Source organism: Lodderomyces elongisporus, chromosome 6, assembly GCF_030384665.1.
Source record: "Lodderomyces elongisporus chromosome 6, complete sequence".
In the NCBI taxonomy this organism is placed as follows: domain Eukaryota; kingdom Fungi; phylum Ascomycota; class Pichiomycetes; order Serinales; family Debaryomycetaceae; genus Lodderomyces; species Lodderomyces elongisporus.
Window position 1 is genome coordinate 1,293,681 of NC_083678.1, and position 16,356 is coordinate 1,310,036.

The 16,356-nt window shown below is 38.8% G+C and overlaps 4 protein-coding genes across 4 annotated transcripts; 2 read left to right on the top strand and 2 right to left on the bottom strand. All coding sequences in view use genetic code 12, as the record gives it.

The window, feature by feature from the left end:
- Positions 1-1,089: 1,089 nt before the first annotated feature.
- On the bottom strand, positions 1,090-2,343 carry PST1 (protoplasts-secreted; the record flags this gene model as incomplete). Its single annotated transcript, XM_001525070.2, has 1 exon — positions 1,090-2,343. One exon carries the CDS (start codon positions 2,341-2,343, stop codon positions 1,090-1,092), a length of 1,254 nt encoding a protein of 417 aa, XP_001525120.2.
- A 2,338-nt stretch (positions 2,344-4,681) lies between these two features.
- Positions 4,682-10,222, top strand: BUD4 (Bud site selection protein bud4; the record flags this gene model as incomplete). The annotated part of the gene is made up of 1 exon (XM_001525071.2): positions 4,682-10,222. One exon carries the CDS (start codon positions 4,682-4,684, stop codon positions 10,220-10,222), a length of 5,541 nt encoding a protein of 1,846 aa, XP_001525121.2.
- Positions 10,223-11,773: 1,551 nt separating this feature from the next.
- Positions 11,774-12,953, top strand: TIF5 (eukaryotic translation initiation factor 5; the record flags this gene model as incomplete). Its single annotated transcript, XM_061119639.1, has 2 exons — positions 11,774-11,778; positions 11,843-12,953. 2 exons carry the CDS (start codon positions 11,774-11,776, stop codon positions 12,951-12,953), a joined length of 1,116 nt encoding a protein of 371 aa, XP_060975622.1.
- A 218-nt stretch (positions 12,954-13,171) lies between these two features.
- On the bottom strand, positions 13,172-15,871 carry PVL30_004968 (uncharacterized protein; the record flags this gene model as incomplete). The annotated part of the gene is made up of 1 exon (XM_001525074.2): positions 13,172-15,871. One exon carries the CDS (start codon positions 15,869-15,871, stop codon positions 13,172-13,174), a length of 2,700 nt encoding a protein of 899 aa, XP_001525124.2.
- Between the last annotated feature and the right edge of the window lie 485 nt (positions 15,872-16,356).

The window sequence follows — 16,356 nt, forward strand, 5'->3', positions numbered from 1 at the left end:
TACAATAAGATATAGAGTTGACTATTCACTTAACTTGTAAGATGAGTGATTAGGATTCTAGCTCTATAAATAGATATGTGATCTTTATTTTATCAAGAGAAAGTTATAAGAAGAATACAAAAAAAAATTGAACTAAAATTTCATAGAAAAAGTTTTGTTCCTGAAATTAATAACTAAATAAAGAACCCTTCCTCTCTATTGTTTCTCTGGTGATTCAATATTAATGAAATTTTCAATTTTCAACAAAAAAGTTTCTGTTTATGGAAGAATTCTGATCTTTAATTTCTTTTTTTTTTTTTTTTTCTTTAGTAAAGGTTTTATTTTCACTTTTGTGTTGTTTCTATTAATAAATTCTGTTACTTTCTTTAATACAACAAAAACACAACTACTGCCGATAATGCTGCTAAAGCAAGCAAAACATTGGCCTATAACTTGATATGCAGTATACAAAGATTACAAAAAAAAGTCTTGTTCAAGAGCTTAAGATATAAAGTAGGCTGTGTGTGTGTGTGTATGAATACAATTGCTGTTTGAAAGCAAGGAAGATCCAAAAAAAAGAACATGAAAAAGGGAGCAAAAGATTGAGCAATTGCAATTATGAACTATACCAGAAAGGGGAATAAATTGATCACGTGCTCTATAGATTGAGTTACCAAATTATTCTTTTTTTTTTTCTATTTTCCGAAAAACAGTGGAATCCAAAACTGAATCACAGATAACTATTCTTTTTATCTCATTCTTTTGCATTTGACAAAAGACTCTAAGGTCAATCTCTTCATGAAAATATTGCATTTGCCAAAACATTGTTAAGCTGCAAAATAATTGTAAGTAATGTATTACAGAATTTCTCATTCTACAACCTGGCTAAAATTTCTTGCACTTCCTTTTAAAATAGATATACTTAATTATATATTAATGGTAAATTATTCTGTTTAACTATATTGTATTTAATTGCTTTACTTCATTCTTTTTCTTCAAAAATTAAATGAACAAAAATTGGAGGACAGTATTTGAGTAAACACTATCCCAGTGACATTGGATCTTGCTAGTCTTTACTAAACAAGGTCTTTTGAGAATTGCCAATACATTTTACATGATTGCAAAGAAAAAACCTGCTACAATACCCGCAGCAAAGATTGTGGGAACAAACAATCTTTCTCCTGCGCTTTCTTTGTCTGGGGAAGTATCTGAACTGCCAGTAGTGGCATCAGATGTTGCTTGAGCTGTTGACGTCTCCAGTTGTTCTGCATGTGAGCAAACATAATTGTGGCCCTCGATATTTCCTTCATCATGCAACTCGTCAAACTCAGAACAATCAAGATCCTCAGAAGTTGAGCGCAATTCGAAATCACCATTGACCCTGTTCAAACTTGGCATTGAGAAATTCACCAAATTACCAGAGATACTAACTGCACCCCTAACTCTTTCCAAACTCTCAAATGAATCTTGTGCATCTTCCAACTCAGTATTGTTGAACATGCTCAATTCACCGCCAATTTCCTCTAAACGGTGCAAATCCAAGCTGATTAATGCGTCATTGGCAAATATTTGCAATGATGAGCCCACATTGGTCAATTTTGTCAAATTGACTGATTCAAAGCCATTATAACTAATCTGCAAAGAACCATTAACAGCAGTCAAGTTTTGTGCAGAAAGCTCAGCAACATCCTGTACCGTCAAGTTGGATGCCCATTTCAAAGAGTCTAAATTAACAATTGCATCATCATTGTTGAAACTAATAATCAAGGAGTCCTTAACAGTTTCCAAATTGGAAAATGCAACATTGATCATATTCTTGTTATTGTTGATATTCATATAGTCAATAGTATCAAATGCAGCCAAGCCATTCAAGTTTTCCAATGCAGTATCAGACAAGACGACTCTGCCAGCGGTTCTAACGCCTTGGTTCAAGTTTAATGTTGAGAATGCCGGTAATGAAATAAATTGCAAATTATCTGCATCGGTTAATGAAGTTAAATCGATTGAGGTTAATTGAGTGTTGTTGTTCAACACCAAGGAACCGCTAATGGTTTCCAAACGGTTCAAGTTTAAAGAAATTATTGAAGGCGAGTTGCGAATGCTGACATCTCCGGTAATCTCTTCAACTTGGGACAAGTCAAGAGCAACAACTTCATTGCCAGTAATGATGATTTCGCCAGCCAAAGTCTCACACGCAATTAGTTGTTGAATGGCAGTTGCTTCACGAAGTGTAGTTCTTTGCGAACATGGATTGATTGAGGTCGTGGTGTCTTTTAATTTTGCAGTTTTGGTTTTGGTATCATTATCTGCCCAAACTAAAGAACTGGTTGCGAGTACCAAAGAAATAACTGATTTGTAAAGCATTATAAAGTAAAGAGCAGTTAGACTATGCTTGGTGGTTCAACAAATGAGCTCCTTGTACAAAGGTACAGATAAAGGTACTGGGTGGGAAGATGAAACAGAAAAAGTTGAAGGAGGAGAAGAAGAAGGGATAGGAAAATGGTAAAGCTAGAAAAGAAATAGAGGAGACGCCACGGGCTTTGTTGATATCAAGTCATCCAAATCTTCAGAATCACGAAAATCATCAAAATTATTATTTTTTTTTCAAATTGGAGAATATCCAAAAGATTATTATAAATATTTTTCACCTTTTTTTATTGAAGAAAGACTAACCAGGCAACTGTAGAAATTGCCAACTATAATTTCGTAACTCTTAGTAAAGGAAAAGAAAAGGAAGAAAAGTAGAAAAAAATTTCTTATAATTTGAACAATATTTTTTTGCTTACTCAGTCTAAGTTTATTTTCTCTTGTATTTCTTGTTGCGAGTTCTTTGTGGTGATCCTCTGATAATATAATAAAGCAGTTTCCTTAGTAGCGTGTATAGTGAATGGAAAACAAATTTGATTGTTATACTTTTGATTAAGGAAAGTAAAACAGAGTCAAAAGTTTGAATAAAAAAACAAAGAAGAAGAAGAAGAAAAAAAAAGAGCTTGTAGTTATAATAAGCTTATACCAGTTATTTTTTTGGAGGTTGGATATACTTTTTTTGATTTCACTTTTTATTTTTATTTTTTTGGAAAGGGAGGAAACGACGGCTTGACAGTTTCTTGCATAAAGGTACAGATTAACGTAATAGGAAGGAGGGTGAAGGCTATGGACAGAAGGAAGGAGTGTGAAGAAAAAAATGGACAGAGATTAGAAATAGTACAATTGATTTTTCAAAAAAGATCAACTTATGGTTTAGAGGCATCAAGCCAGTGAGGTAATGAACTATTGAAAAGGTTTTGAGCATTTCCTTTCTTTTTCATTACCTACTTCATATCAGATCCTCTAGCTTCTTTCTGTTAATGTTCTGTTTCGCTTTGCTTCTTTTTTTCTTTTGTCAAGCTAAGTTGCAAATGTCGTAAAACGCAAAAGAAGGAAAAAAGAAGAAAAAGAAAAGAAAAAAACCAGCACCTGCATTTTACGAGCCTGTGCATGCCTTCTCTCTAATTGAAAGAACGATATAAAAGAATAACAATTGGTGATATATTGACAAAAGTTGGGAAGAGTGAAGATACAATAAATGCATTTTTGTAAATGATTTGTTTTATTCAACCCAAATTTCTTTTTTGTCAATGAACAGTAGTTTGTTGAAACCAAAGCACCGACAAATCTACAAATCTACAACTAGTATTACAATAAGAAGAGAGTAAAAGAAGGGTTAAATTATGTTGATTACCAAATGTCCTATAATTTTTGTGCAAATACATTGCAAAAATATATATAAACTTAAATTCTCCGGATCTTGTTAGCGCTCTTCTGTAAGTAAGACTTGAGTTGAAAATGCTACTTTCAACCAAACAAAAGACAAAAGAAAGAAAAGAACTTCAACTAGCAAACCCATTGATCCCATGCTGAACCATCCGTTTTTTGTATATAAAAGATTGAACTTGTTGTTTACAATTGTTTACCATTACTTACAGTAGCCAAAATAAGCAAAAGAAAAAATGCAAACCTCTCATGCTGCGGCTGTGTTTATCCAAATCGAGACAGATATTTGAAAAAGTTGAAAATGTAAACAACGCAAAACATTTTTGACGTATCGCGCACGACTCTAACAAAAGAACAAAACAAAACAAAACAAAACAAAACAAAACAAAACAAAACAAAACAAAACAAAACAAAACATAGGCTTGTGAGCCTATTGAGTCATTTGGGCCTTTACGCTAGTGTGTACCCAAGCTCCAGAAAGAGAAGATAAACAAGTAACAAGTAGCAACAAGTTTAAGTCATTAGCTCCACCCACGAAAAACAATCTCATCTCCAAACCTTTCTTTCGTTTACCGCCCCTCCCCCATTTATCAATAAGTTTATTCATTCACTTACAAATTACTGTTCAACAAGTTTACATTCATTCAACCGTTTATTTTTTTTATAAAAAACTTGTCTCTTCAAACTTTAAAACATTGGCACACTCACTATAATCTTGCAACCAAATGTCCCAATTTGAAGAAGCACAGAGCTTAGTCGCAAATGTGTCACCATCCGTGAGTACTGGCGATATGTTCAAAATAGATAATGGTATGTTTTCTAGATTTTCCAGATTCTCCAGATTTTCTAATTTTTATTCATTCAACGTTCTTATTGAAGTTCGTTCCTGTATTTGACCAATGAATTCGTTTACTAACTTGAAATTTTTTTCTTTCATTTAACAGCTTCTATGAACCAATTATTAGAAAAGAATACGAGGCGAAGTGGAGAAAAAGAAGAAGAAGAGGATCGAGGAACTTTGAGTGATCACACATATAAAGAATCACAGTCGATAAATAGTTCTCCCACCAAGCCATTGAAGTTCCCAGCATCAGTACCGGCACCATCAACTAAAGTATCTTCACCATCAGATCCAAATTCGAGCTCAGACACATATACCAGTGATCAAGACCAGCAACAGCAGCAACAACAACAGCAACAAAAACAACAACATCAACAGGGTGATATTCCAGATTTGAAAACATCTTTGGGTCTCAACTTTGACTTTGACGATTCAATGGAGGCTCAGAATACAATTGCCAAATGGGGACAATTTGAACAGCCTGGAATTGAAAAAACAGTGGTGGGCAAGCCACCTGCTACTGCCACCGATGCTCAAAATGATACGAATTTCGAGCATGCATCTCCTCCTGTAGATGAATTTTCTTTTAAAACTCCCATGACCTCAATAGTTGACTTGACTACGAAATCTACATACATCAATAACTCACCAAGCAAGTCTATTCTACGCAAAACGCCCAGCTCATCACCAAAGAAAGTGGCTTTTACAGCTTCAAATCCAGAAATCCACCATTACCCTGATGGAAAGAATAAGAATGGGATATTTGATGACACAAGTGATTCGGACGAGAACACGAACATGGACAATATCAATAATGGTTTTGCTTTGCAAGTTCCACTTTATCATCAGTGGACTAAGCCACTGATACCTTCTGAAGATGAAACATTTACGCCGCCACCACCACTTCCACCCCATACTAGCAAAATGTCATTTACAGAATTATTGCAGAGGAGAGATAGTTTAGAAGATGATTATTCCCCAAGCAAATCTTACTCTAATCAAAACTTGCAAAGTCATCGTGAACAACAACAACAACATCATCATCATCATCATCAGCTGCTTGATCCATCACCAAGCTTTCAAAGTGAAGGAGATGGCCTCGATATGCATTTGGAAGAACTTGCCGCGGCTAAAAAGTCAAAGACAAATGAAAGTATACACCTGCTATCATTCGCTTTACAAACTCCCAACCCCAATATTGAAAACCCATTAGAGTCATTGCAAAGATTATCGGATGAAGAAGAGGACCACTTGAGGTCGTCTGGGTCGTCTCAATCTTCTTTACAGTCGTTACGTGACGACAATCGTGGCTTGAGCTCGGTTCCTGGTTCTCCAACCAAGAGAAATAGGGGATTGTCATTAAACGATGGTGTACGAGGCGTATCCGATGCTGTTATTGAATCGCTTCTTCCACGCGATGAGTCTATAGACGATTTACCTCCACGTGCAACAGCACAAGCACCGGAATATGGATTAGGATTATCTTCGAGAAGACTCTCTAGTATCCAGATAGAGGAACAAGAAAATATGGACTCGTTTGATAGGTCATACAACACAACTGAGCAATCGATACTCAAACTATTGAATAGTGCCAGTGCATCTCAAATGACTCTTGAGCCGCAGCAACAACAACAAGAACAACCACAAGAAGAACCACAAGAAGACTCGCAAGAGCAGCGCATCAAGGTTAAGGTAGAACAACTGTATGATGACAGCGAGCAAGAAGATATTGAACACGATCAATACGTTTCCAAACAAGTTGTCCCTTCGACTCCACCGCTGGAAGTAATTAGTAAAGTTAAAATCGAGCGTGATCCTAAAAGCGTCGAGCCCAAGATAATCTCCTCATTTGTTGAAACGCGCGTTATCAAATCCGAATCCAAACTTCATATTTCTAAAATCACGGGTCTTACTCCTCAGGAGGAAGTAGACCAAGAATTAGCACGTTTAGGACTTGCAGGAGGCAAGGGAAAGCATTCATATGGAGAAGAGGGAGAAGAGGAAGTTGAAGAAAAAGATGATGACGAGGAAACCGAAATCACTGAGGATGACAATTTGCATCAAGAAGAGTCTAGAATGTCTATCAGATTCCACAATGATAGTGATTGGAAGCTTGAGGATAGTCATGATGGCGATAGAGAAGATAATGATGATACAAGCTATAAGTTTGAAGACAGGTCGGATTTGGTGGTAGAAGAGAAAGAATCCGGAAAGGAAGAGGAACAAAACCACGAAGAAGACCACAAAGTAGTGCACGATGAACTGGAACATGAGGAACAAGAGGAGCATGAAGAGTTTAATGATGCTTCTCAAGAAATCTTTACAGCCACTGCGGTCAAGATTAATTTTGTTGATGGTGGAGGCGAAAGAGTTTCTGAGGTTGCTTCAGAGGCAAAAGAGGTACATGACTCAAAAGAGCCGGAACTAGAAACCAATGTGGTACACGAGACTGAACCAATGCATGGTGCTCGATTAGAGATTGAGAATGAGAATCTGACTTCTGAAAAAGATGATGTGTTGGCAAACTCCTCCAATATCGGCGTACCAACTACAGAGGATATCACCTTACCGCCAGTTGAAACCAATAACTATTCCTCTTTTGACGAAGTGACCAGAAATCTTGAGAGTTCAGACTTTGAACAATCGTTATCGGCAGAACACGATCCTGAAAAGGGCAAGCTTGATAACTTTATCTCCATTTGGCACCAGCAAGAAAAACAGAAAAAGAGACAGATTCATAAAGTACCCACGACGCAACTCATTGCTGCATACCAAGAAGAAAAAGAATTAGAGAAAGAGAAGGAAGAAGCCAGAAGGAAACAACTGAAGAACATGTCTACAAATAACGTTAGAGTGCCCAGTCATTTGAATACCAAGAAATTCAAAGAGATCAATGTCATGTCAAGACGAGTTGTTAGTCCCGACTTCAATGACTTGCATGTATCTTCATTCTTACCCGAATTATCGCAGGATTCTGGATTTAAAGATTTACAATTTTCCAGTTATTCAAATAATGACGCGAGAAGGAAAAGCAGTGGCTCATATATCAATACCCATTCCGTGCTTTCTAGTTTAAATGACCCAAAAGTGGTGGAACCACCCCAGGCAAGAACCTACAGTGAGATCCGCCATTCAAAAACAATGAGCTCCAGGCCATGGATGCACCAGAAACACTTGCAACAACAACAACTGCAACAACTGCAATTGCAACAGCAACAGCAGCAGCAACAACAACAACAACAACAACAACAACAACAACAACAACAACAACAACAACAACAACAACAACAACAACAACAACAACAACAACAACAACAACAACAACAACAACAACAACAACAACAACGAATTTTAACTCCTCAATCAGAGAATGCGCAAAACTCGACTCTACAAACAGCCAGGAAATCCAGGTTTAGAGTTCCAACTTTCGAGATCAAGAGGTCTTCATCAATTCTCTCACCAAGTAATATGTACAATGACATATTCGATGATGTTGTACCTCAAAAACGACCTACTATTCGTGCCGAGGGAATGAAGACGTTGCCAAGTATGGATAGAGACGATGTTCGCCGTATTCTCAGCACTAAAAAGGGTATGTCTCAGGAAGAATACACCAATGCCAAGCTTGTTGAAAGAATGCCAAACAAAATGCCAGTAGAAACCACGTTGCACGACTCATTTGACCAATTACAACAAGCAGCATCTATCCATGATGCTGAAACCGAAGCATCCAGCTTGAGACAACCTTCTGTTGGTAAGAGGCGTAGTATAAGTGCTGGAAGCGATGTGTTGCCATATATTGCTGACGAGTTGAAAAAGTCGCCAAAAACGTTACTTTCAAAAGATCAAGGAACCAATCGTTTATTGCCTACTACTCCACTTGGTCAGACCAAGAATCCTTCTGCTCCTATGAGTCACTCTACTCATGCTCCACCTGTAGCAATCACGAATACAAACACAAACACAACCACAAACGCAAACACAAATGGCAATATCGTTACCGACAATACTTTGCCAGAGCCAGATTTTGACTTGGACAATAACTTTACCAAGTTTACGACACCAACACTGGGTATAAGCGCAGCTGATTTGAATATGCTAGACAAGTTGGACATGGAGTCTGTGTTGCAGCCAAAGGAAGTCGACGTTCCAGATAAGTCACCGATGATGCAGGTACAGCCTCAAAAACAGACTCAAACACCTACACAAGAAGGACAGCAAATTCCATTCACGCCACAATTGCAGAGCCCTGTCGCTACCGAGCCTTCGTCGCCTATAAAAGCAACTACTCCTTCTCGAAAATCATCACCAAGGAAAAGCCCCATCAAAATTGGATCGCCAGTGAGAGTAATTCGAAAGGATGGATCTATTACCGGAATCGAATCTCCCGTAAGGTATAATGCATTGAATGATGAACCGAAAAAATCACTCAACTCACAGCAGAATTTGTTTACTGGAGAAGAGCTAGCTCATGCCAAGGTGAGGGGAGAAAACAATTTTGTTCAATATCCAGTTGTTCAGGAACCAGTGAAGAAGCAAAATGCTGAGACTAAGCAGCCTATAGTGACCCCAGAAGAAAACATTCGCAAGAGTAGCAAAGAGGTCAAGAACAGTGAAAGAGGTAAACTCTTTTTCAGAGTTGTTGGTTTGAAAAATATCAACTTGCCAGATTTGAGGACCCAAAAGGGTACATTTTCCATGGCATTGGACAATGGAGTGCACTGTGTTAAAACGCCAGAGTATGACTTGAACAAACCACAGGTTGATATTGGAAAGGAGTTTGAACTCACCGTCAGTGACTCGTTGCAATTCATCATTACCATGAAAGCTAACTATACAAAACCCAAGGGTACATTGGTTGAAGTACGTGAAAGAAAAGTTGTCAAGTCACGCAACCGGTTCAGTAGATTATTTGGATCAAAAGATATAATCACTACAACGAGATATGTTCCTAGTGAAGTGCATGATAGTTGGGCTAATAAATTAGCAAGGGATGGATCTTTTGCTCGATGCTATGTTGACTTGGAGCAATTTGAGAAGCAAATTACCGGCCGTGTTTTTAGATACGACTTGAACTGTTTCAATGAATGGGAGACGGTTAAAGACCCTAATAGTCATGCCACAACACAACGCAAACCTTACAAGATTGCTCAATTGGAGGTTGAGATGCTTTTTGTGCCCAGAAGCGATCCTCGTGAGATACTTCCTACTAGCATCAAATCTGCATACTATACAATCGATGAGTTGAGAAAGGAAATGAATGTTGAATACGAAGGCTTTTTACACCAGGAAGGTGGCGATTGTGAAATTTGGAAGAAGAGATGGTTTAAATTGCTGGGTACTTCTTTGATAGCGCACCTGGAGTACAGCCGCAAAACAAGAGCCAAGATTAATCTTAGCAAAGTTGTTGATGTGATGTACGTGGATAAGGAGAATTTGGCAATCTCCAAACACAGAAACTTTAGTGATGCGCTCTTGGTTGAGCACAGTTTCAAAATCAAGTTTGCCAATGGTGAGATTATTGAATTTGGTGCACCAAATCAAAAAGAGATGAAGAGATGGGTCGAGATTTTGGAAAATATAGTGTACAGAAATAGTTTTAGACGACAGGCATGGGTGGTTCTCATGATGAATAACCAAGTAGCCTAAAAGGAGAAGAAGAAAAAAATAACATAGAAAAAAAGAATGAATGAATGAATGAAGGGAATATAAAAAAAATAGAAACTTTCGTCAGTAAAAGTAACCTACATACTTTACATAAGTATTTAACGTCAATACTTAAATCATAACGAGTTAATTTATAGGCTTATTTTTTCTGATTTGTACTAGGATTGAAATTGAAGTTTGGCATTGGTGGCATACCTGGCGGTAATTGCATTCCTGGTGGAAGCTGCATTCCAGGTGGGGGAAACTGCATTCCGGGAGGTAATTGCATTCCAGGTGGTGGTGGTGGCATCATCATTCCTGGGAACATACCCATTGGCGGTTGTGGCACTTGCGATCCAGCAGCTGGTGAGCCACTCTTGCCTGTAAATTGTTGTTGCTGCTGTTGCTGTTGTTGTTGTTGTTGCTGTGCAGAAGACGTAGACGACGATGTTGGTAGTGGTGGCATTGGTCCTCCAGCGCCTTTCATTATATTCTCCATGACTTTTTGTGGGTTAAACTCGCCTCTCAATTTGTCTTGCTTGTGACAATATGCTGTCCATGTAAATTCATCGAACCCGTAATTGAAGTAATCAGAAACGTCTGCACCTGGCGCTCGCCATGGCTTTGTTTTGAATATCTCGAGGTCTAGCTGCGTGAGTGGCTTGCCTTCGTAATCGGGTACGGCATTTATATCAATATTGGATGATTTGGTTGTGATCTGTGTCGATTGTGTTGGCTGTGTATTTCCCGAAGATGTAGATGCTGAAGCTGTTGCTGAAGTTGCTGGACCAGAAGCAGCAGAATCTAGTAGTTCTGTACTTGATACTGCTTTCGCTGTTGTATCTCCAATGATTATATTGAAATCGTCGTCGTCGTCATCTTCTTCTTCTTCTTCTTCCTCGTCCTCATCCTCTTCTATTTCTTCATATTCTTCTTCCTCTCCCTTATCCTTTACCTGTACATCCTCGTTGCTGTCGCCATTGCTATCCGTTTGCGCTGTTACTCCATTTCCTTTTGTATTTACCTCCGCACTTGCTTCTTTATCATTGGATGCCCCAATTTTCTGCTTCTTCACTTTCGGTTGTTCTTCATCATCAGAGCCGTACAAGTAGGCATCTTCATCATCTGAATTGCTCATTGTAGTATCAAAAAAAATGTATAATCTAGCAGTGGATAAACTAGCAGAACTTATCAAAGTAGCAACACCCACTGTGTGTTGGGCTTTTATTTTTTTTTTTGTTTTGGACTTGAAATAGATGTGGTGACACAAAATATAAGTCACAGATTTGTAGATTGTTTTTTTTTGTTTGATTTTTTTATTTATTTTTTTTTCTATTTCTTTGCTTCTAAAAATTTTTCAAATTTTCGCACCTGTCTAACAAAAAGCTCAAAAGACGTGGATATACAACATCCTACTTTTTTTTTCTTTCTTTTTTTTTGACGGAATAAAAAACCAAGAGAAAAAGCCCAATGGCAAATTAAAGTAGCTATTTACCACATAGACCTGTTAGATTAAAACCCAATATCCATCTCCAATATGTCATTCATCAATATATGCCGTGACAACACGGATCCTTTTTACCGTTATAAAATGCCTCCTATCCAGTCCAAGACTGAAGGTAGAGGTAACGGTATCAAGACTGCCATCCCAAACCTTGGAGAAGTTGCTCGTGCTTTGAACCGTCCTCCATCATACTTGGTCAAGTTTTTCGGTTATGAATTGGGTGCCCAAACACAAATCGATAGATTCTTGGTCAATGGTGCTCACGATACATCTGAATTACAAGACTCATTGGATGGATTCATCAACAAGTTTGTTCTTTGTGGATCATGTAAGAACCCAGAGACCGAAATCGTTCTTAAAGGAAAGGACACTTTGGAAAGAGACTGTAAAGCTTGTGGTAAAGTTACCATTGTTGATCCAAAACACAAATTGTACTCATACATTGTCAAGAACCCACCAGACAACAAGAAGGGTAAGAAGTCCGCCACTGCTACTGCCAACGTGATTGGAGGTGGTAAATCGATTTCCGATATTGCTGCTGGCCATGAAAATGACGGTTCTGCTGCAGTTGAAGGTGGAGAAGGTGATGATGATGATGACGATTTGTTGGCCAAGAAGATTAATGCCGAAGCCGCTCAATTAGCCGAGTTGAAGATCAAGGACGATGAGTGGGCTGTTGACATGTCTCAAGAGGCTATTGCCGCAAGAGCCAGAGAATTGGAGAGCGGGTTGAATGCCACAGTTAGCAAGTTTGATGAATTTGGTGAATGGATCCTTTCAGAGTCTGGCGAGTCCACTGAGAATTTGCCTTCTGATGTTGAGATTTACAAAAAGATTGTTGAATTGGACATTGTTGAGGACCCAGAAACTTTGCAAGTTTTGGCACAAACATTGTTTGATGAGGATATTCTCAATCAAATCGAGCCACACGTTGGTTTGTTGGCCAAGTTGATCAATGGATCCGAAGAATTTGAAAAGTCTTTGCTTGGAGGATTGGAGAGATTTATTGGTATTACAAAACCAGAGTTGATTCCACAAACTCCAAAGATTTTGCATGGATTCTACGACAGAGATTTGCTCAGCGAAGAGGTTATTATTCCATGGGGATCCAAAGTCTCTAAGAAATACGTACCGAAGGACATTTCTAAAAAGGTGAGAAAGGCAGCAAAGCCATTCGTGCAATGGTTGCAAGAAGCTGAGGAGGAAGAGAGTGACGAAGACGAGGAATAAATGTGTTATTTTTAGTTCTAAGATTTAGAGGTTGTCCTTTTTTTTGGTGTATGTATTTTAAATTTTAGTATTGAAATTAAATATTATTCATTAAGTCTCTTTTTCTTTGCACATTTGCAGTTTTGCAGTTTTGCATTTTTTGTGGCTTTCTCTTTCTAGCTTTCCTTTCCTTTTTTTTTTATCTTTCCCTTTCCTCCTTTTTTTGTTTTTCTTTCAACCTAGATATACAGATTTCTCTGCATCGTGGGTGTGCCGGGATTCGATGTGTATCCAAGAGCAGCACTACTTAGTGATAGTTGTTCTAGCTGCTGCATCACTGCTAGGTCTCGAGGCAGCATCTGCTGAGTAGATATGAATGGCGGAGCGTGTGCATGTGCGTGCCCATGTGCATGTGAATGTGCTTGTGCATTTGGAAAAGTCTGCCCTTGCATCAGAACTTGTCCCTGTCCCTGTATGTGTGATTGCGGTTCTAATTGCTCCTGCACTTGTCCTTGTGCTCGCACTTGCACTGGTGCTTGTCCTGGTACTTGTCCTGGCGCCTGTGCTGTATAATATGGCATCATGTACATGGGCTGAGTATTTACGACTGGCTGGAACGGTGTTTGCTGTGGTGCATACTGATTTGTGGGCAATGGGTATGGGATGGGATATTTGTTGTCATAAAAACCATATTTGCCCAGCTTTGCATGCTGTCTCTTGCTGTTTCGCTTAGGGTTCAGGTATCTAAACTTGTTTGATAATCCAACCTCGTCCATTAGCTTTTTGTAGTTGTGGTAGTTGATTATGTTGACCTCCATTAAAATCCTCTTAATTGCTGGAAGGTACAGTGATGTCAATTCTGTCAATGCCGGGTTGCTCAAAACCTTGTATATAAATAGTGGACCGGCACTATTATTAGCATCATTATTCTCCTGCAAGATAAACTCCAAGTTCTTTGTGTTTTGGAAAATGGCATCAACAAGACTCACCCGTACCCAATCATTCGAACGACCATTTAGCAACTTCAAGATTGTCAAGTTTGCCAACTTGTGGACACAAAAGTGCTCGATTCTAGGTATAAGAGTTTCCACTAAAAGCCTCACTTTGTTATCGTAGTCATGGAACGTGTCTAAATACCACGTAACCAATAAACCACCATTGGCATTTACAATCAACTCGTTTGAATGGTGCACAATGAGTGCAGCCACCAAAAGCTTTTGTTCGTCAGTAAGCGACCCTGAGTCGTGGCTGCTCTCCAATATGGTTCGAACACATCTAGCTCCAAATCTGTTCAAACTGATTTGCAAGAAATTGTCAAACAAGGCTTCAAACACAAAATTGTTGTAAGGTGCGCCAAACTTGATGCAGCCTTGGATTACATAGTTGCCAAATTGGTCATTAAACAATTTGGTTGCATATGGTTTCAAGCTTGCACCTATCAAATACATTTGCTGGAACTCGCCGTGTGCAGTGGCAATGATTTTCTGAACGGCATACGTCCCATTCTTGTGGCAACCCAACTGTGTGAGGTATGGTGTCACCTCTTTCACCATCATCAACCTAATAAGCTTACTATCAACTAGTGTAAACAATTTTTGTACAACAGTGTTGCCCAAATAATCGTAGCTTAATTCAGGCAACTCATCAAGCATAGCCAATGAAAGTTCCTCCAAGTTCACGTTCGACAACATAGAGTCGTTAAATTCTTCAATGTCTGTTCCCTTGCAAGCATTTGACTCTCTATTTTCCAAAATTTTACGCAAGTCGCGCAAAGTTGGCGAATCAAACTGGCGCGATGCAATGGGTTCCGGTAACGGGCCAAAGTCGTCTTTGTAATAGTCACGAGCAATTGACTTTGACTTGTGCATAAGTGATTGGATTATCGACATGTCTGTTGATGCAGAAAGTCTATTTATAATGTTCAAAATATTGCTTTGTGTGTGTGCAGAGTTCGATGTGTCAGGACTGGCACTCGATCTTTGTGCAGTAATCACGTGTGCTTCAACAGCAGAAGGCAGTTTGAAAGTGCCATCTCTACTCTCGGAAATGATTTCGTCTTCAAACACAGGAATTGAAGCATGTGCTCGAGTTTGACCTTGACCTTGACCTTGACCTTGGGTATGAGTATGGGTATGTGTTTGGGAGCTATTACTATTTATACTGCTGGTGTGGCTCACTGAAGGTGTCAAGCCACTCAATCGTTCGTATGCATTTGGTGGAATGCTGCCAGAATATGTTTGGGAACGTACTCTTAGTTGCACGTCATTTTGCTGGTTTGGAGATAGGTATTGCACATTCGAACTTGCAGGTACATATAAGTCATTCTCGGCAAAAACATTGGGGACTGCAGTGTTGATGGTATGCGATCTGTTTCTCAAAATCTGCAGTTGTTGTTCTTGCAGTTGTTGCACTTGTGCTTGTTGATGCTGCTGTTGCTGCTGCTGTTGTTGTTGCATGTGGCTATTACAAGTCGCATTCGATGAAGGTGTAAAGAAGTTGGCACCGGAATCCGAGTTCAAGCTTGTTCCATTTGATGAAGAATGTGGATCATCATTCCAGATCGAATGCGATGAGAATAGCGATCCCGAACGTGCTCGATTGGCAGGCAGAGTGCGAAGATAGTTCAAATTTGTATCGCCACCAAAATGGCCACTAAACCTATTGTTGTTTAATGGAGATGTTGAGATGTTGATATCCTTTGGTACCGAAAGAAGGTCTTTGCTCTCTTGTAGGTTGATGCTAATTGGGCTCCCACTCAATGATGGAGGTTGTATGCGATTCAAGTTGTTTGGTGTTAACGGATTGCGTGAAAGGAACGAAGTTGGCAATGTCTCTGACCTATTTCTATTTTGCTGCTGCTGTTGTAGCTGTTGCTGTTGTTGTAGAAGCTGGTCATGCTGCGACGAAGGTGAGGATTTGGGTATGAAGTGGTGATTCATGTTCGAAACCACTATCGCGTCTATCAAATAAAGATTTCAATTGATTCGATACTTGGAGGATAAAATTTATTAAATGAAATTTAAAGAAGGAGTGGAACTAATTGTTTGTATGTATAGCCTCAAAGTTAGTCATAGGCTGGTGTAGCGAATATGAGACCAAAATTAAAATCAAAATCAAAATCAAAAAGAAAAAAACTGGTTGTAACTCGGTGGTGTGTATATTTTCGTGTAAATGTTGCTGTGTAGTATATGGTCTGGCAGGAGTGATTTATTCTGAAAATAGGGGAAAGTTTCCAAACCGTTGTCGCGACTAAGCCAAAAGTTAAAATGTCGAGTGTCACGTAACACGTATCAAGTATCACGTGCCAGTTGTATCCTGCTATTCCGTGGAGCTTTTTACGTCATCACCGCTCCATAGGCAAAAAATGGCGTTGATCAAAAGCCTTGAAAACAGGTTGGAGGTAATTTGTATTAAACACAGCCAC